This window comes from Saccoglossus kowalevskii, chromosome 1 (genome assembly GCF_978046115.1).
Source record: "Saccoglossus kowalevskii chromosome 1, keSacKowa6.1, whole genome shotgun sequence".
NCBI classification, from domain to species: Eukaryota; Metazoa; Hemichordata; class Enteropneusta; family Harrimaniidae; genus Saccoglossus; species Saccoglossus kowalevskii.
Genome location: NC_140641.1, coordinates 28,055,865 through 28,080,594, shown reverse-complemented (window position 1 = coordinate 28,080,594; position 24,730 = coordinate 28,055,865). Strand labels below are relative to the sequence as shown.

Below are 24,730 nucleotides of genomic sequence, written 5' to 3'. Positions count from 1 at the left end.
ACCCCCCTTATAGACACTGTTTAAAGTTTGTTACAAAGCATACTGTTTGATATGGGTCCCCTTTGAAAGTATACAAAAGGTTCTAGATGAATTATTATTTTCATTGTGGTTAAGGTTCCAGTAGCCGTGTTGTGTTTACTTTCATTCACTACACTTTTTATATTTGAATATTTATTTGTCATTTATCACAATGTACATAATCTAAAAATTCAAATATTTACACTTAAAAATATCTGAAGAAATGATACCTGTATTGTTTATACAATGCCAAATCCACATTTGACTTGTTACGACTTGGTTGACATTTTAAGAGTCAAATAAAATGAAAAATTTCACTCATTCCATTCCAGTAAAAAGAATGTAGTACTACCTATATAGTAACACCTTGATGCTTAATGTTTGTTTCCTTATTTTTATTATTTTAACCTATCACTGTATCCAATTAACACATTGTACATCACCCAAATGAATGCTGCTGACATTTGAAGTAACATTTGTGTGTTTTTGAATACATAAACAGCAGCTTGGAATATCATTGTCACAGTATAATGTTCCAGTTAACTGCATGCTTCCACAAATTAGAGATATATTTCCAAACAGATACTAAACCGTGCAAGGAGACGATTGGAATATTTCTGTTTGCAGCTTTCATAATGGTTGATGTACATGTACAACACTTGATCTAATTTTGAATCATTAAATACGGTAACATGTGGCGATACTAGAGCAAGTGATTCAACTTTGGCATAATTAAAGCGAATTTCTTGTTAACTATTCATGGTAGTCATGAAAATGACAAAACAAATATTACAATTGCTACAATGATGCTTGTTCATGTACTTCGATAATTGGTTTCCATATTTCCTTGATTGTCATCAGTTTTGCATAATGGTTATTAGTAGACAAATCATAGGCTTGGTGTCAACAAATGAACAACATTGCACAAAGCAATTTCACTTGCTGTCAGGGCGCCATACTGAGTCGCAAACAAATGAACGGTATGTCTTTGTAACACAAATCAGATTGAGGATAAACAATGCTTTGTGATGCCTTTAAGCAAATATTCGCTAGTCTGTTTTGAATCTAGACAGCAACACCTCCTAGACATTGATGTCACCACAGCCACTCTCCTAGTAGAGTGACTGATGTCCTGAATGACCTTCAAAATTCTTGAATTTTCTGCCATTTTCATTTTTGAATAGAAAAACATATACCACGTTACAAAGTCTACAAGGGATGGAAAATCTGTGCAAATGAAGTTGGTGTCTCAAAATCCACAATATATGCAAGCTAATCCTGATTTAGGTGAAATAAACACTGAGTGTATTATGTAATAGACTGTCATCAGATGATTCAGATCTATGAAGTTTATCAACATCAATCACCAATGGACCAGGATTGTGTTTTCTCAACTCAACGTCAAATTCACAGTTGTGCAATCTCACAGTGTGGAGATGGGGTAACGAGTGACCAGCACTCAGAATACGATCTGTAAAAAAATATATAAAAACTTTATTTCTTGCACATTCACATTCAATTTATTCTAACCTCAGCTGTCTCTGAACATAAAGTATCTAAAATATACTGGTCAAGAAAACGATGAATTTCAATCCATAATACAAATACCGGTCAAGAAGACGATGAATTTCAATCCATAATACAAATACCAATAAAAACTTACTCATTGTTGTCCTGTGACCAGACAGAATCAACTCTTGCAAATTTGGACAATACTGAATAGAACAAAAAAAATGATTTACCAGTATAACATAAAATTAACTTGTGAGAAATGCAGAAGGATAAATGTTGGAAGAAAACATACAAAAAGACAAGAACCAAAATATTGCATACCAATAGGGCTTACCGGTAATTATTCGCTGGGTTTTATTTTCGCTTATTTCTCTGTTAGTTAAATGCACTAAAATTAGTATGCAAAGTTAACAAAAAGAGAAATAATCTGTGTGAACAGCAAACTGTTTTTTCCGGACTGATACAATAGCTCACAATAGCATTACTGTGATATGATTACTGTGTCAACTGAAACACCAATGCAGCAAGTTTTAATACAAACATACTCACAATTGCTAACATCCTGGCAAGGAACTTCACATCATTGCTGCATAAATGAAGGGTTTTCAATGAAACCAACTGTGAACTGTGAGCTGTGTCTAGAGATGTCAACTCGTCGACTGAAAACATCATACTGGTCAAACTGGGACAACCTTGTATACGTAAATATTTTAGCCCTGGGCATATAATGTCTGCAAAATGAATACGAATATACGAGTTGAATAGTCACCAGGAAAATCTGGTAATACTGTAAAACATGTTGATAAAACGATATTCAATTTTAGAGAATTGTGGTAAAATGATGTAATAGCGAAATGTTTAGAGAATCTCTCTTGTCAATGATTTCCTGTTTACACAATACTTGTCTGTTGCATGACAAAACAAATGCACAGTTATCACCTCCATAAAAACAAATAATCAAAGAAAGCTTAGAAAGAACTCCCATGTGCTGAGAGTATTGGAGACACATTAAATATAATTTGAAATTACTTAGCTGAAAACTAATTATGCAAATCAAAAAATTAATATGAACAGATTTGAGTGTAAAACTAATGAGGTCTGCGCAATGTAACAGAAAATCTATGTTTCCAAGTTTAATTGAAATGTGATTAGAACCAAAAAATTATGAATTATTATGCTTATTAGGGAATTAATATGAACAGATTTTTACCCCAAACTAATTAGGTTTGTACATTGTCCTAGAGCATCTTTGTACTAAGTTTCATTGAAATAGAATAATTAGTACTTTAGATATAAGTGTGAAAGCTTAAAATTGGTTAATTATGCAAATTAGGTAATTAATATGTACAGATTTTAACCCACAATTATCCAGGTCTGTCTATTGTCCTACAGCATCCATGTACAAACATTCATTGATATGTGATGTTTAGTACCTGAGATATCAGTGTGAAAGTTGAAAATTGGTTAATTGTGCAAATTGGGTAATTAATATGTACAGATTTTAACCCACAATTATCCAGTAAGCAAATAACACCGAATAAACGGCAAGGTAAAGACTATGTCTAATTATAGTAAATACGTACTGCGTGCGTGACTCGAACCGGCGCTCGCGTACGGCACCTAATCGCCTAGCTTCACGCCACTACACGTCTTCCCCTCGGCCACCGGGCATCCCCAAAAAAAGGATGCTTAATAACCGAGCTTATTACGTGCAGAGAACGTGAAACCCGTCCACGCGATACGCGCCACACAGCATGGCCAGAATGCGGCAAAGGCCTTCAGATCTGGCTGTAGTAGGATGGTGAAAGTAATGGTACAGCATTTTAACAGTGAATAAGTACTGAGAAATAATTTTTAAACTCATAGTTGCTGTCGACATAGGAAGTAAAGTAAGCAAATAACACCGAATAAACGGCAAGGTAAAGACTATGTCTAATTATAGTAAATACGTACTGCGTGCGTGACTCGAACCGGCGCTCGCGTACGGCACCTAATCGCCTAGCTTCACGCCACTACACGTCTTCCCCTCGGCCACCGGGCATCCCCAAAAAAAGGATGCTTAATAACCGAGCTTATTACGTGCAGAGAACGTGAAACCCGTCCACGCGATACGCGCCACACAGCATGGCCAGAATGCGGCAAAGGCCTTCAGATCTGGCTGTAGTAGGATGGTGTCGACAGCAACTATGAGTTTAAAAATTATTTCTCAGTACTTATTCACTGTTAAAATGCTGTACCATTACTTTCACCATCCTACTACAGCCAGATCTGAAGGCCTTTGCCGCATTCTGGCCATGCTGTGTGGCGCGTATCGCGTGGACGGGTTTCACGTTCTCTGCACGTAATAAGCTCGGTTATTAAGCATCCTTTTTTTGGGGATGCCCGGTGGCCGAGGGGAAGACGTGTAGTGGCGTGAAGCTAGGCGATTAGGTGCCGTACGCGAGCGCCGGTTCGAGTCACGCACGCAGTACGTATTTACTATAATTAGACATAGTCTTTACCTTGCCGTTTATTCGGTGTTATTTGCTTACTTTACTTCCTATGTCGACAGCAACTATGAGTTCACAATTATCCAGGTCTGTCTATTGTCCTACAGCATCCATGTACAAACATTCATTGATATGTGATGTTTAGTACCTGAGATATCAGTGTGAAAGTTGAAAATTGGTTAATTATGCAAATTAAGTGATTAATAACACAAATATTTACCGAAAACTAATTGGGTCTCTGCATAATTCTAGATTCATTGAAATGTGATGATTAGTACTTTAGATATCAGTAGAAAAGCTGAAAATTAATTATGCAAATTAGGTAATTAATATGCAAAATTATTTACCCTAAAACTAATCAGGTCTCTCTGCATAGTCCTAAAGGATCTATGTACCAAGTTTCATTGAAATGCAATGATTAGTACTTGAGATACCCGTGGAAAAGCTGAAAATTAGGTGATTAATATGCACAAATATTTATCGGAAACAATCAATCTCTGCATAGTCCTTGAGTATGTAAGTACCAAGTTTCATTGAAATGTAATGCTCATTACTTGTATCAAATGCTGAAAATTAATTAATTATGCAAATTAGGTAATTAATATGTACTGATATTACCATAAAAACTATCAGGTATGTGCAGTGTCATATGACATCTATGTACCAAGTTTCATTGAAATGTGATGATTAGTACTTGAGATATCAGTGGAAAAACCGAAAATTGACTAATCATTATGCAAATTAGGTAATTAGTATTCACGGATTATTACCAAAAACTAATCAAAACCTAGCATTAGTTCACAGCATCTATGTACCAAGTTTCATCAAAATCCAATGAGTGGTTGTTTAGATATCAGTGGAACAGTCATGGAACCGCTAAAAATTAGCTAATTATCATGCACATTAGGTAATTAATATGCACGGATTTTTACCAAAAACTAATCAAATCTGCGCATATGTTCAGAGCATCTATGCTCCAAGTTTCATCAAAAACCGATGTATGATTCTTGAGATAGCAGTGGAACAGTCGGACACGCATACACACAGACACAGACACACTAACTGCAAAGACTCCCATTATGTGCTTCGCACATGGGAGTCAAAAACTGTTGAGTGTAATTAGGAAGTGCCCCAGATTTTTATGTTCCAGATTACTGTATACAAATCCCCAAGCCTTGGCCATATTTTCTCTATTAGAAATGCATCTCAAATATAATCACATTGCATGTAAGCAGGCTCATTAAAATATGACTCAGTTTGACCATGGAGTTCAGAAGTTTTTATTCATAAAATCTTAGAAATTTATGCTAATTTTAATTTGTATTGTTGTCTGTAACAGTGTTTCATTTTTTGTAAATTAAATTTTGTAATTATGAGTAACATATTCTATTCTATTTTATTATATTCTATTATATCTAGTTTTAGTTTTTATGTCAACTGTGTCACATATCATATCAACACACACTAAAAACACAAAGGCTTGTGGGTGGACGCTTATTTGTAAACAATGACACGCTATGCCTTTCTGCTGTATATGCAGGTGATGACTCCCCTACTTTAAATAGGCATGGATATACATGTATACTCTTAATATCATTTGAAGATTTTATATACGTACTGAAAGATGAACATAATCTTACCAAGGTGTGTCAGATTTCGACAGTTATTTAGAGTCAATGACACCAGATATGCAGCGTGTATACCAAGACTACAATCTCGTGGTAGACCTCTGATTTCTAGCTCCTTGAGAGAACCACTACACTGTGATAAAACACTGTCACGAACACTGCCAGCTAACTGAAAATGAAACACACACAATGTGAAGTGAAATGTACAAGCATATGTTTCCTTGGTGTGACAATTTTAATCAGGGATGACCCAGTCATGAGAAAAATAAAATAAGTAAGGTCAACCTTACATATCAGTGTAATAAAATATCTCTTAGCCCAAAATAAAAACGCTCAAAATTCATGCCTGCACACTCACTCGTGTTCAGTAATGAGATTCTATTTTTTTGCTACATTGCTGATATGTCTGATGTAAACATGCGAGTCACATTGTCAAAATAATGTTGTATTGATGGTTAAAACATTTAAATGCATACATGACACTTTTTGTGTTTTTTTGATGACTAAATTCAACAAATCTTTCCACGAGCTAGCTAGCTACAAAGCACTTCTGCGAGTGCATGCTGTATTGTATTCTAAATAACGACCAACCTCAGAACCAATCACAGTAAATGTTGCTGTTTTGAGCTACCGTACATTTCACCTACGTAGTTCCTTTCGACATTACAAAGACGCTCTATCACTAGAAGCCGCAATAACAGCATTTTAGTGAGTTAATTTATGATAACATGCTAGTATAAGGAAAAATGTGCTTTTGCAGAATTCCATTTGAGATGCTTTATTCCCATAGTGGAAATAACGAAATGTCAAATTTTAAAAATAATTTAAAAGTGATTTACGATAAATAGTTTAACTTGCCTTTGGTAAATTATTCAGAAACAAAACTGATAACTGGCATTTCTCATCAAGTTTAATATCTTTTAATTTCCGCATTGCTGATAACTGTAAATCTGTTACAGTGCAAGCAATGTGTAGTTTACTGCAACACAAAAATAAAATCTGTTATGGTGATTACAATGTGTAGTTTACTGCAACACAAAAATAAAATCTGTTATGGTGATTGCAGTGTGTAGTTTACTGCAACACAAAAATAAAATCTGTTATGGTGATTGCAGTGTGTAGTTTACTGCAACACAAAAATATAATCTGTTATGGTGATTGCAGTGTGTAGTTTACTGCAACACAAAAATAAAATCTGTTATGGTGATTGCAATGTGTAGTTTACTGCAACACAAAAATAAAATCTGTTATGGTGATTGCAATGTGTAGTTTACTGCAACACAAAAATAAAATCTGTTATGGTAATTGCAATGTGTAGTTTACTGCAACACAAAAATAAAATCTGTTATGGTGATTACAGTGTGTAGTTTACTGCAACACAAAAATATAATCTGTTATGGTGATTGCAGTGTGTAGTTTACTGCAACACAAAAATAAAATCTGTTATGGTGATTGCAATGTGTAGTTTACTGCAACACAAAAATAAAATCTGTTATGGTGATTACAATGTGTAGTTTACTGCAACACAAAAATAAAATCTGTTATGGTGATTGCAGTGTGTAGTTTACTGCAACACAAAAATAAAATCTGTTATGGTAATTGCAATGTGTAGTTTACTGCAACACAAAAATAAAATCTGTTATGGTGATTACAGTGTGTAGTTTACTGCAACACAAAAATAAAATCTGTTATGGTGATTATAATGTGTAGTTTACTGCAACACAAAAATAAAATCTGTTATGGTGATTACAGTGTGTAGTTTACTGCAACACAAAAATAAAATCTGTTATGGTGATTACAGTGTGTAGTTTACTGCAACACAAAAATAAAATCTGTTGTGGTGATTGCAGTGTGTAGTTTACTGCAACACAAAAATAAAATCTGTTATGGTGATTGCAGTGTGTAGTTTACTGCAACACAAAAATAAAATCTGTTATGGTGATTACAATGTGTAGTTTACTGCAACACAAAAATATAATCTGTTATGGTGATTACAGTGTGTAGTTTACTGCAACACAAAAATAAAATCTGTTATGGTGATTACAATGTGTAGTTTACTGCAACACAAAAATGAAATCTGTTATGGTGATTGCAATGTGTAGTTTACTGCAACACAAAAATAAAATCTGTTATGGTGATTACAATGTGTAGTTTACTGCAACACAAAAATGAAATCTGTTATGGTGATTGCAATGTGTAGTTTACTGCAACACAAAAATAAAATCTGTTATGGTGATTGCAGTGTGTAGTTTACTGCAACACAAAAATAAAATCTGTTATGGTGATTACAATGTGTAGTTTACTGCAACACAAAAATAAAATCTGTTATGGTGATTGCAATGTGTAGTTTACTGCAACACAAAAATAAAATCTGTTATGGTGATTGCAATGTGTAGTTTACTGCAACACAAAAATATAATCTGTTATGGTGATTACAGTGTGTAGTTTACTGCAACACAAAAATAAAATCTGTTATGGTGATTGCAATGTGTAGTTTACTGCAACACAAAAATAAAATCTGTTATGGTGATTGTAGTGTGTAGTTTACTGCAACACAAAAATAAAATCTGTTATGGTGATTGCAGTGTGTAGTTTACTGCAACACAAAAATAAAATCTGTTATGGTGATTGTAGTGTGTAGTTTACTGCAACACAAAAATAAAATCTGTTATGGTGATTACAATGTGTAGTTTACTGCAACACAAAAATAAAATCTGTTATGGTGATTACAATGTGTAGTTTACTGCAACACAAAAATATAATCTGTTATGGTAATTGCAGTGTGTAGTTTACTGCAACACAAAAATATAATCTGTTATGGTGATTGCAGTGTGTAGTTTACTGCAACACAAAAATATAATCTGTTATGGTGATTACAATGTGTAGTTTACTGCAACACAAAAATATAATCTGTTATGGTGATTGCAGTGTGTAGTTTACTGCAACACAAAAATATAATCTGTTATGGTGATTACAATGTGTAGTTTACTGCAAAACAAAAATAAAATCTGTTATGGTGATTGTAGTGTGTAGTTTACTGCAACACAAAAATAAAATCTGTTATGGTGATTGCAGTGTGTAGTTTACTGCAACACAAAAATAAAATCTGTTATGGTGATTACAGTGTGTAGTTTACTGCAACACAAAAATAAAATCTGTTATGGTGATTGTAGTGTGTAGTTTACTGCAACACAAAAATATAATCTGTTATGGTGATTGCAGTGTGTAGTTTACTGCAACACAAAAATAAAATCTGTTATGGTGATTACAATGTGTAGTTTACTGCAACACAAAAATAAAATCTGTTATGGTAATTGCAATGTGTAGTTTACTGCAACACAAAAATAAAATCTGTTATGGTGATTGCAGTGTGTAGTTTACTGCAACACAAAAATAAAATCTGTTATGGTGATTGCAGTGTGTAGTTTACTGCAACACAAAAATAAAATCTGTTATGGTGATTACAATGTGTAGTTTACTGCAACACAAAAATATAATCTGTTATGGTGATTACAATGTGTAGTTTACTGCAACACAAAAATAAAATCTGTTATGGTGATTGCAATGTGTAGTTTACTGCAACACAAAAATAAAATCTGTTATGGTGATTGTAGTGTGTAGTTTACTGCAACACAAAAATAAAATCTGTTACAGTGCAAGCAATGTGTAGTTTACTGCAACACAAAAATAAAATCTGTTATGGTGATTGTAGTGTGTAGTTTACTGCAACACAAAAATAAAGAAATAATCGCATAATGTGTTATTTGATTTTGAACAACACAATCAAATCTTATCTGCCTCTTCAATCATACACTGTCTCACTAGTAATGTCATATTTTGATATATTTATGATTATTGTACCTGATATTATGACAAGCAGACAGGTGGAGAATTTCTAATTTGTCATGATATTTTGTCAGTATCCCATTCTGAAGACAATCTTCTGTCATATTTTCACATTTACTCAGTGATAAGCTCTTCAAATTAGGACAACTACAAAACAGAAATGAATGAACATCATTATTTAAATATAATTAAATGTAAATAAGCATCAATGAAGCCTGTACACAGTTAGCCTGAAAATGTTGTGTGAGTTGCGCCCTCCACAATGTTCCAAACCCAACACATGCCTGACAGAGTGATGTGGTTTTTCACTTCCGTCAGTACCAATCAAAGTGCAGGAACGTCAGATAGTGACTGTCAGCCATTGAAGAGAAACCATTCACAGCATTTATTTGTTTGTTGGCATAATGTGTGATAAGGTGCTGGCAAATTTCCACCCAATGTTTATCATCTTATTGAAAACAGTCTGTGATTTTTGCCGACAATGCTAACAAGGCTTTGATTGACAGTGTTACCATGACCACCAAATGAATATTTATTGAAACTCATAGCAAGAAGGCATGAACTTTACAAATTTACAGTATTGATCTTGCCAACGAGACAACTATTCTGTCGGGCGTCAGTGATGCCGTTCGGCCGGCTAGCATGCCAGTCACGCCTACATGTCAGACTAGTACACAGTATAATAAATTATGTATCTTTGTTATGGTGATCCTCTAAAGTATATTATTTAAAGCACTTTCATTTTATTTTCCTTACCAAAGATTCACCATGGCACTTGGCAGTGTGTATAGTTCAGCAACATTGAGAATTTCCAAACTAGTACTTTGCAGGTGAAAATCCTTGAAGACGCATCCAGCAGTGTTTAATGTCTGAAGTTTGTTGGCGGTTATGTGAAATGAGTCTACGGCACCACACCACTGCAATAAAAGAAGTTAAGAATAGATTTATGAATAGATAAAAATCAGACTGCATATGATTAACATTGATAGAATAGAAACGTTTGTCTTTTCTGATAAGATTCTTGAAGTTTATAAACTGGTCAAATTATGCCCTCTTTGGTGAGAAAAAGAAATGATAGTTTGAAGGTAGTAGTTAATAATAATCGTATTCCATAACAATGCATGGATGATGAAATTATATAATGCAGATAACAGGATACTTTGTTATTATTATACTTTTATTATTGCATTTTTTATCATTGTTTTCATAATATTTTAAAATAATACATACCATTAGATTAATGTTACTAACTTGTGGACAACCAGAAACTGTAAAAGTTGATAACCGTGGGGAGCCAATAACTCTAACATCACACAATTCAGGCCAATCTGTAAGTTCAACTCTAGGAAAATGTCAAATATAAATTTTAGTTATTTCTACTGGATAATTAAATTAAGATTAGAATAAGTAATTCAATCACATAAAAAAGTGATTACATATCATAATCATGAGAGTAAACCCACAACTTACTGAATTTACAGTGAAGGGCATAAATCTGTACCTTAGCTTCTAAACATATTCATAAAAAAATTATAACTGATCATAAGCATTCATTGACATTCAAATATTTAACAGTGATTTAAATATTTAAGAGCTAAACATTGTCTATGCCCATAATGTACATGCATGCCTTCACATGACATAGCAGCTGCAACCAACTATTTATTAAAAATAAAGCACTTGTTGATTGGATAATTTTGTACTGACTCATTAATATTAATTAGAACTAAACATGATGTCATATTGCGATTCCTGGATTGGTCAATTTGAATTCCAACATCCATTTTGATTTATGAAAATGTGTATTTATACCGTAAAACATTTATAATAACCCCAGCTTTACTGAACTGACATTTACAACATACAATATACTTACATTTTGACAAAGTCACATTTAACTAGCTCAATCACTTGCAACTTAATGAGGTTATTTCTCATAATACTCAAATTTTTACCATTGAGATTCCCGAGTCGAGATAGTGTTAAATGTTGTACATTTGGAACACCTCCAATAGTGACCACTGTGTCGTCATTCCTGCTACTTCTACGTTTTCTTTCAACCTAACAATATGAATGAATGAATAACAATATGAATGAATGAATGGATGAATGAATAACAATATGAATGAATGGATGAATGAATAACAATATGAATGAATGAATGAATGAATGAATGAATGAATGAATGAATGAATGAATAACAACATGAATGAATGAATGAATGAATGAATGAATGAATGAATGAATGAATGAATGAATGAATGAATGAATGAATATTGTGATTTTATAAATAAGCTTTTTATTGTATATAATGTAACCAATAGTTTTATAATTCGTATGTATTATATCGCCACATGTATGCATTGACTTGCATTGTGACATACACTCGTAATATTTTATAAGTGAACATTGATACATGTTTAATACTGTAATCGGAATTTGAGATTTTGTCATTGTAATTAGTCAATGTTATATTTTTCTACACTCGAGGAATAAAAATCAGAAATGAATGAATGAATGAATGAATGAATAACAATATGAATAATATGAATGAATGAATAACAATATGAATGAATGGATGAATGAATAACAATATGAATGAATGGATGAATGACTAACAATATGAATGAATGAATGAATGAATGAATGAATGAATGAATGAATGAATGAATGAATGAATGAATGAATGAATGAATGAAATTTTTTTCACCAGAAAAAGATATGGCCATAACATAATAATACCAGTAAGAAAAATTTACAAGTTTTTCTTTGGTATGAAGCACAGTTTATTTAAACTAGTTGAGTCTGTATTATCATATGACTGTGATAATGCCCCAAAGCAGGCAACAAGTTAACCATGGAGATTATTATATTTATCGTTTTCAATGCACAAGTGCAAATAAAGTGATATATCAGTATTATTCAAACAGAACACAGTACCAGAGGCACTTACCCGTTTACCATATGACAGTGTCTCAAACAGTACACAGTACCAGAGGCACTTACCCGTTTACCATATGACAGTGTCTCAAACAGTTCACTTTCCATCATACATGCACAATTATCAATTTCAAGTTTCTCTACTGAAGAACAGTTCATCTCTAATGTCCACAAATTTACTGCATCCTGTTATTAATATAAAACAAAAATCAGCTCAAAGTCAAGAAAAAAATATTAGGCCAAAAAAATATACTTTGCTTCTCACCATGATGCACATCAGTTTGAAACCTATGGTAGAACAGGGGAATTTTTTGTTGATCTGATTTTGTGTCTAATGCATGCATTATTAAATAAATGTTAAAAATTGAAAATTAATTTTGTTGTTGCGATATAAAACAAGCTTAATAAAAAAAAAAAAAACCTCATCATATCATTTTTCATAGGCCTTTTGGCCTTATATACAATATCAACTGGGAAAATGGCAAAATAATACAATAAATAACACTTTAATAGTCTAGTTTCTGATAACATATTTGAAACAGAATGCAAACAAAATAAAGAAATCGTTTGTGGAAAGAGCTATGATTTACTTACTCTGATTGACAGTCTTTTTATATTGTTGTTATTATAAGATGAATGACTCCATGAATGTCCACCACACAGCAGTTCATGTAAACATGTCAACTACAAAGGAATATGAGTGTGACATATACAAACACATTGAGTGAGTATTTGCTCTACTATTACAGATGCATAGAGACATATAAGAGACATAAATGTTTGTTATGGTAGGATTTTTAAGTACAACAAACTCACACTAATTTATCCATCCTATTTAACAGGTCCTATTTGGCTTGGAATGAGTGGAATCCAAGTCAGCTTAAAATATTTTATTTTCGGAGATGCATTCAAAACAATAAAATGTCAAATATTTGTTGGTGTTTTAATCGGACATGCATATAATCAGGCAGCATGGTGTATAAAATGTCATTGCTACTGTCCACATGACAATTATAGAATCAATCTCTCAAAGAATATATTCAATATTTGCTTTGTACCGTATAGGAAATCAACTTAGTGTACAAAATAGTATGTGACAGCATTACTTTAAAATCTTATATTTTCTATGTATTTCTCAAGTCAATGAATGTGATAAAAAAAAACATCTTCCAGCATCTTAGTGCATATGAAGTCACAGCATTGTGGATAGAATAATTTATAGACTCAACCATGAAGAGTGATAACATTAAAAAATACATACTTCTTAGTTTAGTTATTTTTTATGAGAGCCCGAATCAAAATCAAACCTATGGGTAATAATACATGTACAGTTGCTTACCTTTGGTAGTAGCTTGTCACTGATGTCATCAGGATTGAACTGAATACAACCTATTATATTCAAAGACCGAATATTGCTCAAGGAAATTGACTCCAGTAGACACTGAAAAATGATGCTAAATTTGTAGAGAAAAAAAATTTGTAATAATGATTTTTCACATCTACCTATTTTTTTTTTTTATCACAACCAATAGCAATTAATACCTGACTTTCAACTTACCATGTGGAATGTGATAGGTCTAATTTTGCCAGATTGTTACACTCTAGTTTGATGTTTTGCAGTCCTGGTAAATAACTCAGTATCATCTCAGATAGTTTAGTTGATGTGATGTCCAACCATTCAAGTGCATAGCAACCAGAAACAGAAACATCAGCAACTATGGAAATCAGAGAATTTTTAAATGTACCAGTAGTAAAACAATTGGAAAAATGATTCTTCATTCGAACACAGAGACAGAAGTGTGTGGCCAAGTTTTGTGGAGCTATGTCTCAATTGGCTTTTAAGCAATTTATCATGGACATGCACTTAACAATTTGAATTATCACTTATGAATGCAATTTGCTTCATTCTTACCATTCTCACATTGTAACTTAAGACTTGCAAGGCGCATGCAATTATTCATTGAGATTTTTTCTAGTTTGACATTTTGATAAACTTCGACTTTGGTCAAATCTGCAATAAAAACAAAAGAATAAGTGGCAGTAAAACATATTATCAATAGTGTATTTTCTGTTATTGCAGACATTGCACAATGTGCAGATCATACAACTGCTGCCAAAATTGAATGATTTGATTTTGAACATGAATCTTTTTTTTTTATAGTTAAATGTTGAAATACAGTACCAATCTAGCACTTAGATACGCTTACTTCATCAAAACTGACTGTTATCAAATGTGTATGGCACATTATTAAGTGTCATAATACCATGGCATTGTACCGGTATTTAATAATAACAATTGTCATGTATAATTGTAACAGTTAATTACCAGTACAAGTGTTAAGAGCGAGTGACTTCAGTTGCTTGAAATCTGCTTTGACAACATCAGCACCCGCCTGCAAAGAAATAACAGTATAACTCTTCTAGTAAAGCCATACCCAGTATATTGAGGCAAAGTATAACAAATAAGAAAGTGAAGTGAAAATTTTGAAAAAAGAAATCTGAGTTAAGTATAACCAAAGTACTCACCTGATTAGGTCCTATTGACAGGAAATCAATATGCGATTTTGACAGATCTAAATCTTCAACAGTCGGGCAACTGGTAGCCATAGTAACAAAATTGTCATGGTCCATGAAACACTCAATTAGGCTGAAAACATAAAATAAAACTATTGGAAATTGGATAATTAGAACCAGACACATGGAGTCACTATTCTAAACTCAGAACCATATTCGTTCACACAGAAATGTACTTTGGAAGTATTTATCATTGACTGATCATTGTAAATCTACCCATTGTCATATAAACCAATAACTCAATGAGTTGTACACTGGATCATTAAAAAATCACATAGTTTGCCAATCGAGACACATCTGTCATTTATGCAAGTGCATCCCAAGTTGGGCTGTTAAAAATTAAAGATTGCATGCCCAGTGGTCTGGTAAAAAAAAATTCATGGTACACCTGCTTCAATTGAAATTTTATAAATGCAATTTTTATATCCCAATCTGAATTGAAATCAGACTTCTGAGATGACCAATAAAACAATGACATTCAGACCATTATGGTCAATGGTTACTGATAAATAATAAGTGACTTTGCTAACTTGATCTTTAAAATGATCTTTAATGTAGAGCTGGGGAAATTTGAAAGTTACCGGTACTTGGCTTGCTGTCTAGTATGCAATTTTCAATTAAAATTCAATTATTAAATGAACATTACCTAATAGTATAAGAAAATACTGTAATATATGTGTATAGTAATGTGAACCCTTATACAGATTGTTACTTTCAACATCATATTATAGTAATCATAAAAATTTTAACACAAACCTTATTGATTTCAAGTGCTGGAACTTTGCATTTAATGTGGTTTGATGCTCTAAATTCAGAAATGATACACCGGAACATTTCTTTATGTACAATTCCTGCAAGTCAACATGGGAAGAAACAAGATCCAAGATGGATGACTTCTGAATTTTATTGCTATAGCTGACTTTAAAACGCTGTATTCCTGTACATTTGGCAGTAATGGCTAAGACTGTAAAACAAAACAAATAGTGATTATGTAATTTTTTATAAACTGGATATATGGATTTTATCGACTGAGGTTGTATGGTGGACAAATCTGTGCCTGATTTCCCACATGGACAAACAAAAGTTATATCCAGTCCGAACATTTTTTTCATATTATTTTATAGGAAAAATTCAAAAAAAAATTATATTTTGAACAATAATTCATTCATTTCAATTATTCATTTCTTACTACAATTTCTGAAAACCATTGCAGATTTGTAATATGGGTTATAAATTCAGCCTAATATGATGAGTGGTGTTCATTTCACAGACGAGTATAAAATTGATTTCAGTTTAATTACTGGTAATAATTAAATAATTAATTACAACATAATTTAATAATTAATTACAACATAAAACAGATTTTCTACAGATAATCAAATTAGTCTTATAAAATGGAACTAAACCATTCGTATTTATCATGTTATCGCTATCGCCCACACAAGACCCCAGCTTGACTCCTATGCAATTTTACTGTGCACATCCAAAACGTAGATACACCAGTAGTTGTGATTGGTGGAATACTAATAAGCTGCTTGCCAATCAAACGTCAATCCTATTTTAGTCATATGTGACACACACACAGTCAGCTCCTTCCCAAGGCACGTCACTTAACTTCAATATACACAACATATTTTTCTGAGCTGTTATTTTTTTCTCTTTCAAATCAGACATAGATGTGATGATGTAGTCGATCCCTTTCCCATGCAGTGCCAAAAATGATGTGATGTTTCATCCAGATTGTATTTATGACACAAAATCATCAACAAAAGCACCGCTCTGAGAAACACTTGTTAATTTTACAAATTTTAATGCAAACATCAACATTATTTGTGAAAGATAACACAATATGAACTTGTTTTGTACAAGTTTGAACCCTCAAACAAAAACATCAACAACTTTGAATTTACCAGCTATATTCCAAATAGAGTATATTAATTTATTAAGTTATACGCCATGAGTGATGTCAGCTCACATATACCGTATTGGCTCTATTAGTAGAGCATGAGTTTGTACATAAATGACCGGTGTGTCTATAGTTAAACTTAGTCATACATGCAACTACCGGTTTACATGCACTTCTATTGGAGACACACTTCTAGAAAAACAAACTGGTAATGTGTAAAGCATACATGCAACTACCGGTTTACATGCACTTCTATTGGAGACACACTTCTAGAAAAACAAACTGGTAATGTGTAAAGCATACATGCAACTACCGGTTTACATGCACTTCTATTGGAGACACACTTCTAGAAAAACAAACTGGTAATGTGTAAAGTATACATGCAACTACCGGTTTACATGCACTTCTATTGGAGACACACTTCTAGAAAAACAAACTGGTAATGTGTAAAGCATACATGCAACTACCGGTTTACATGCACTTCTATTGGAGACACACTTCTAGAAAAACAAACTGGTAATGTGTAAAGCATACATGCAACTACCGGTTTACATGCACTTCTATTGGAGACACACTTCTAGAAAAACAAACTGGTAATGTGTAAAGTATACATGCAACTACCGGTTTACATGCACTTCTATTGGAGACACACTTCTAGAAAAACAAACTGGTAATGTGTAAAGCATACATGCAACTACCGGTTTACATGCACTTCTATTGGAGACACACTTCTAGAAAAACAAACTGGTAATGTGTAAAGCATACATGCAACTACCGGTTTACATGCACTTCTATTGGAGACACACTTCTAGAAAAACAAACTGGTAATGTGTAAAGTATACATGCAACTACCGGTTTACATGCACTTCTATTGGAGACACACTTCTAGAAAAACAAACTGGTAATGTGTAAAGCATACATGCAACTACCGGTTTACATGCACTTCTATTGGAGACACACTTCTAGAAAAACAAACTGGTAATGTGTAAAGTATACATGCAACTACCGGTTTACATGCACTTCTATTGGAGACACACTTCTAGAAAAACAAACTGGTAATGTGTAAAGTATACATGCAACTACCGGTTTACATGCACTTCTATTGGAGACACACTTCTAGAAAAACAAACTGGTAATATGTAAAGCATACATGCAACTACCGGTTTACATGCACTTCTATTGGAGACACACTTCTAGAAAAACAAACTGGTAATGTGTAAAGTATACATGCAACTACCGGTTTACATGCACTTCTATTGGAGACACACTTCTAGAAAAACAAACTGGTAATGTGTAAAGTATACATGCAACTACCGGTTTACATGCACTTCTATTGGAGACACACTTCTAGAAAAACAAACTGGTAATGTGTAAAGTATACATGCAACTACCGGTTTACATGCACTTCTATTGGAGACACACTTCTAGAAAAACAAACTGGTAATGTGTAAAGTATACATGCAACTACCGGTTTACATGCACTTCTATTGGAGACACACTTCTAGAAAAACAAACTGGTAATGTGTAAAGCATACATGCAACTACCGGTTTACATGCACTTCTATTGGAGACACACTTCTAGAAAAACAAACTGGTAATGTGTAAAGCATACATGCAACTACCGGTTTACATGCACTTCTATTGGAGACACACTTCTAGAAAAACAAACTGGTAATGTGTAAAGCATACATGCAACTACCGGTTTACATGCACTTCTATTGGAGACACACTTCTAGAAAAACAAACTGGTAATGTGTAAAGCATACATGCAACTACCGGTTTACATGCACTTCTATTGGAGACACACTTCTAGAAAAACAAACTGGTAATGTGTAAAGCATACATGCAACTACCGGTTTACATGCACTTCTATTGGAGACACACTTCTAGAAAAACAAACTGGTAATGTGTAAAGCATACATGCAACTACCGGTTTACATGCACTTGTATTGGAGACACACTTCTAGAAAAACAAACTGGTAATGTGTAAAGCATACATGCAATCATTTGGGACTCAAAGACAATGTGATATTACAGATTAGGGACACACACAAGAAATGATGAAATTTACCTGTATCATCACTAATATTATTTGAATGCAGATCAAAAGAATTCAGCTTTGGACACACAGATAATATACGGGTCATCAAGTCATCAGTCAAGACATTGCCAATTATAAGGAATTCTGAAAAAAATAAGTTTTCTAATTTAGACATCGGACAGAAGTGAAAGGCCTTGATTTGATTCTAAAATAGGTGTCATGAAAGATAAGTCATCTTGTGTCACCTTCCACAATGTATGGTAAGTTCTGTTTTACCACTATGCTTGTACCGATATATATCAAAAATTGAAATTGGTAATGTTGCCTGTAAGATTAAAAACAAGCATTTAGGGAAAAGACAGAGAATTACATGTACAAAACTGAGAGACGATTAATTCATGTGAAAGGGTTGTGTTCCAGTTTGACAGAATGAGATATTTTACCTGCTTTGGGGCATCTCTGGGCTATATGAAAAACATCTGTTTCATTAGGATTTTTGCACTTTGTAAAGTTAAGTTTTTTCATATGTTGCCTTGAAATAAGAAAAAATCTGTATTATAGTATGAAAATACCATATTTGTTCTATTTGTACCACATGTGCTTACGTAAATGACATAGGCACCAAATGCACGTAAAAGATCCGACAAACAATACCTGCAATTTTTGGTTTATGTGGACTCCTATTGGAGATGAGCTTCTAACATAACAAATATGGTATATCTATTATACAATTGTACATGTGATGCTATAATATTATACAATATAATTCATAACCACATGGCACTCTGTTTTGTGACCATTTCACCCTATCAGACATATACTATGCATATTATACAAACATATCAAAATATATACTGATCTGCACAAATAAACTTTGACTATTTTTGTGAATTTAGCAGGTCTGGGGTAAACGTAAAGTGTGTAAATGAATATGCGAGTAACAGTGACATTCACAGTGAAATTTTATTTTTACAAATATGTCCTACAAATCATTAAATATTAATAATGCTAATGGTTGAATATATTTTCAATTGAAATTTATTTCCGCTATACGGATGTATCAGTGAAAATAAAATCCCTCTATTTTACATTCAACAAAAATCAGTATAAATAAACTTCATGCACAACAGCCAAATTGTGGAAATTAAATCCGGCTAAAATAAAGTATTTTACAGTATACAATATGTGTTGCAATGTAGTAGATTTAAATGTAGAAAAATACATTAGTCAAAAAATACACTATGGCAACTTGTAACAATCTGCAACATATCTTTTGTCACTAAATCATAAAAAGACTCACCACAAAGAGGGACTGTTACATATATCATGGAATGCTGTGCAAGTCTGGGACATCGTACACAACTCGTACCATTCTAAATGAGATAATACCTCAAAGATATTTTCCAGTGACAATGCTTCTATGATGGAGTAATATGGCAGATATCTATTGAAGAATAAAATAGAAGAGACCATGATTATTGTTGTAAATAAGCAATTATGGTGGTCATAATTCAAACAAAATATTAGTGATTTTAAAAATATAAAAACAACCATTATCTCTGTTGAGGTATGCACAGGTTTCAGGATGTAGAATGACCAGGGCATATACTTAGATAAAAACAAAGAGGAGTGTCCCAGGAGCTGCACTCCAAACCAATCGTGCTGATGGCCATATGTGCAGTTCAACAGGACTACATTTGATTCTACATACATGTATAAGATATTAGCTTCGTCACTTCACAAACAGCCAACTCACCTCTCATCAAAAACGTATTCCTCCTCATCCCATTCATATACCTCAGACTTCCTTACACTGACTTCCTTTCCATCTTTCAACACTGGAGGGAGCTCTCCATATTCATCATCCAGCTCATAATCTGAAGTGTCCATGGTTTTATCACTGATTTGGCTGCCATGCTGCCCTCATAATAAACACTTGAGGTGGCATGATACTGTTGTGTAAAAAAAAAGAGTATATTTAAGTTTGAAGTACAGTATATATATAGTGAAAGAAATTAGAATCTGACATGGTAATATTTGTTACAGCGATATAAAACACATTTGGAGGCATCAGTGTTTAATATTGGGATCTAAAACAACAAATTATGCAAATGTATATTAGGCAGAGTAGGAACATAGAAGTAACAAAACACAACTATGGAGATAAAAAGAGATAGTACACTCATTCACAGCAGATTGTGTAAACATTTTTCAAAAATCAGGCATTACACTATATAAGTGTCCCCATAAGTACTTGTTGGGGAAGCAGCCGCAGTCCGCCTAATGAACACTAAATGTGAACAAAAGATGAAATTAAATCTTTTTAAATTATTCAACAAATGAATCAATTGCACCATCCAGGTTAATTAAATTGACTGAACATATGGCTCAAATTGTAAAATATTTTTTTTCCCAGACCAAACCAAGCAAATATTTAACCTAGTATCTTGACATATTCAACTGAAATGGACTTTTTGCTGCTTGGTGCTTGGTCTTTGTCTCTGCCAACTACCCCCCCCCCCCCCATCCATAGTGTTCACAAATCCATCGCTGAGTGGTTGATCGCACCTAGCTGCTGCACGGTTGAGAATTGACCAGATCCTACAATCTACTGTGACCAAATTTCGCCAGGTTATGGGATTCGATCAGTTAGATGACAAGGACAAGATGATTAGGATCAGTGGATCAACTGACTATAGGCTTGGAGACTAGTTAACTATAGGGGGAGCATTCTCTGTCGCAGAGACTATGGGTCTTTTATCGCTAAGCTATGTAGTCGCCAGGGAACGTCCCACTAGTCTCTGTCACAGGCTAATTTAAATACTAATGACCGGACCTACTTTTTGCTTTGCCACAAGTCCGTTAGCGTCGCTCCCTGGGGATGCCCCAAGCGATGTGGCTGGAAGTAGATTTATTTGTCCGTTGCTATGCGTGCAAAACTCGAATAAAATGTATAAAATTTATTTTGAAATCACGACCACTAGCATTTTATGTTTGAGAAAATTACCTAAATACCTTTTTACCTATCGATTTTGTAGTTCGCTATCTTCTTCCCAAAGTCGACCAGTTGTGATGTCACATAGCAGTCAAACAAAAACTGAGCAGGAGTGAGGCGCCCGCATCACCCCGAGGCAACGACGCGAACACACCAACGATTTGAACCGACGACTCACATCTACGTATCCAGGATCTACTTTTTCATTATTTTAACATTTTGAAGAGATTTTACCACTGAATGTAAAAATATTTGATATATTTATTTTAAATACTGTAGAATACTTTATTTTCGCTTAGAATTTATTTTCGCTATTTTCGCTGAAGGGATGATTCCGTGAAAATAAAATCCAGCGAATATACTTTTTTTCCTATATTTCACATTCAACTCATCAAAAATCAGTGAAAATAAATTCCATAAAAAACGCCCAAAAAGTCTTTTCAGCGAAAATAAAGTATTCCACAGTAACACACATTTTTTTCAACAGAAGCTTAGGATATAAGAAACAAGTGAAGCAAAAAAAAACGCAGAATACCAAAAATTTTGGTGTAAAATGTCACCTGTGGCAGAGTCTAGTTGCGGCTCTCTGTGGCTCCCTAGGTCACGAAGACTCTGCAAGGGAGAGTGTAGGGGGAGGTCAGTCGACCTCTGGTACTACTCCAGCTAGTTCTGTGTACAAATCTGTAAATGTGAATGTACTCATTTTCATTACGACCTAAAAAAGTCATGTACACAGGGCTATAATCTGGGGTACTAGTACAACATTTTGTCTTGTTTTACCTTCCTGGTGAGGTATTTATTTGTAATTTAAAGAGTTCCCTGGGCATCCTCACCCCTAACCCAAACCCTACATGTCATACATTACATCCTTGACTGTTGCTTCTTCACTCAAGAAAGAAATACCCTCTTAGAAGACTGTAAATTAAAAATGTGTAATACAGCTAACCGAAATTTAATATTTACTTGCATTATAAATAGTAGTACTGCACTTGCAAAATACTTAAAAAACACAATTTATAAAACCTAATTGTAATATGTATTTTATATATACCTTTTGTTTTGTTTGTAATTTTGAAACTTTTGTTGTTTTTTGTTTATTTGTGTTTGTTTTTTCTGATCTGTATCCTTACCATACAGCACCCACCGATGGTGCAGTTGTGTAATAAAGTTATTATTATTATTATGAAGAGTGGTACCGTATATACAATTAAAATGGGGAAAAGACACTGGAGGGGCAGGGTTATGATTTATTGATGGTTTTGATGAGTTACTCTTACTGATTATTCCATACATTTACTGTAAAATACTTTATTTTAGCTGGAATTAATTTTCGCTGAAAAAGACTTTTTGGGTGTATGGAATTTATTTGTATGGAATTTATTTTCACTGATTTTTGACGACTTGAACGTAAAATACAGGAAAACAGGTATATTCGCTAGATTTTATTTTCACTAAATCATCCCTTCAGTGAAAATAAAGTATTTTACAGTAGGGTTAACCCTGATTTTGCGATCATTTCATAACAGCATGGAGGCACAGTCCCTCTATCATATATCATGATAGAGGGACTGTGATGGAGGTAAATGTTACCTCCATGATAACAGCAACCGTCCGGCAATAACAAAATACCTTGACGACTGTTCCGGGCATAATAAATCAATAGTACACGTGAATGGATATGTAAATATAGATAAACTTACCCAAAATCACATTAGTGTCAATAAAAATCGTGTAAGCCACTCGAACTAAGAGATTGCTAAAGGAGAAATAATATGTAGTGAATATCTCTTCCGCATCCGGGCAACTGACATTTGCCCCTTGACCTTCTTCTTTCATACAATGGCAATACCATTTCTCAGCGGGTAAGGTAGGACATGGATCAGAGTGACTGATCAATACATAATGCACATTAAACTTCAAAGCAAAATATATATTTTGTAACGGGTTCTGAAATATTCATGCAATATGTGCATATTTAAAAAGATATAGTTACCGTTTATTGAAAACAAAATACGCTTCAGCAAATAGTGGGTTCTAACAGAAGTCTACCTAAGTTGGCGGTTCCAATAGTAAGTGATCGCTTTCCCCTATTCTAGACTGCGCATTGACGTGAGTGAATGGGTGATTGATTGTAGTTTTGTAATTTAGTTTAGTTTGCTTCCTATAGCTTGTTGTAGGAATAAATAAAAAAAACTGAATATAGCAGGTGCAGTCAACGGAGCTGTTCGTGAAAAAATGTGTTCGCAAGGGATTTTTAGTGGGCAGGCAAATTAAAACATCTTCAGCGGAAGGGCATTGAAAATAGGGTTTCTCAGAGGGGAATTCCAGTACGAGAAGATTTTTATTCAGAGGGCAGGCAAATTCCATTTTTAGATTGAGCGGGTAAGGGCAAAATGCAGAATTTTCCGCGGGCATCAAAAACCAAATTGCCAAAGGGGAGGAATGTTTAGACTGAGAATACCCCGATCCCAAGTTCTTTCTAAGCTTTCTTCGATTTTTTATTGTCTCCCATAATGCATTGTATGTTCAGAAGTGCAAAATTTGAACTTGGGTACAACTCTCTTAATAAAGAGTGTTGCCGGTGAAATGGGTCATGGCATTTTGTCATTTCATGGAAAATATAGGTATTATATTACCATTAAATTCGCCTGCTATAAAGAAAAACGTTAAATTCAATTCACATGGGTTTAAGGATTGGAGCTGGTGATCATAACGTCTTCTCTGGGAAATGATAGGGAGAAGGCAGAAACTGTTGAGAGGGGAGAATTGAGACACCTGAAC

General features: G+C 33.6%; 1 protein-coding gene across 1 annotated transcript; it reads right to left on the bottom strand.

The window, feature by feature from the left end:
• Positions 1–154: 154 nt before the first annotated feature.
• On the bottom strand, positions 155–23,748 carry LOC100377162 (uncharacterized). The gene is made up of 23 exons (XM_085497486.1): positions 23,650–23,748; positions 22,510–22,630; positions 20,711–20,906; positions 20,255–20,398; positions 19,398–19,486; positions 18,985–19,098; positions 15,764–15,971; positions 14,960–15,080; positions 14,760–14,826; positions 14,346–14,444; positions 13,992–14,148; positions 13,773–13,887; positions 13,028–13,117; positions 12,500–12,619; positions 11,370–11,554; positions 10,724–10,835; positions 10,250–10,410; positions 9,509–9,640; positions 6,506–6,626; positions 5,660–5,816; positions 2,080–2,261; positions 1,682–1,733; positions 155–1,489 (listed from the first exon to the last, which is right to left on the bottom strand). Exons 3-23 carry the CDS (start codon positions 20,842–20,844, stop codon positions 1,302–1,304), a joined length of 2,748 nt encoding a protein of 915 aa, XP_085353612.1. The 5' UTR covers positions 20,845–20,906; positions 22,510–22,630; positions 23,650–23,748; the 3' UTR covers positions 155–1,301.
• Between the last annotated feature and the right edge of the window lie 982 nt (positions 23,749–24,730).

Coding starts and splice junctions, on each gene's coding strand:
- LOC100377162 (XM_085497486.1), bottom strand. CDS start 20,844: ATGGACACTTCAGATTATGAGCTGGATGATGAATATGGAGAGCTCCCT. Junction 19,487..20,254: donor TGTAACAGTCCCTCTTTGTG/GTGAGTCTTTTT, acceptor TCTTATTTCAAG/GCAACATATGAAAAAACTTA. Junction 1,734..2,079: donor TTGCCAGGATGTTAGCAATT/GTGAGTATGTTT, acceptor TGTTCTATTCAG/TATTGTCCAAATTTGCAAGA.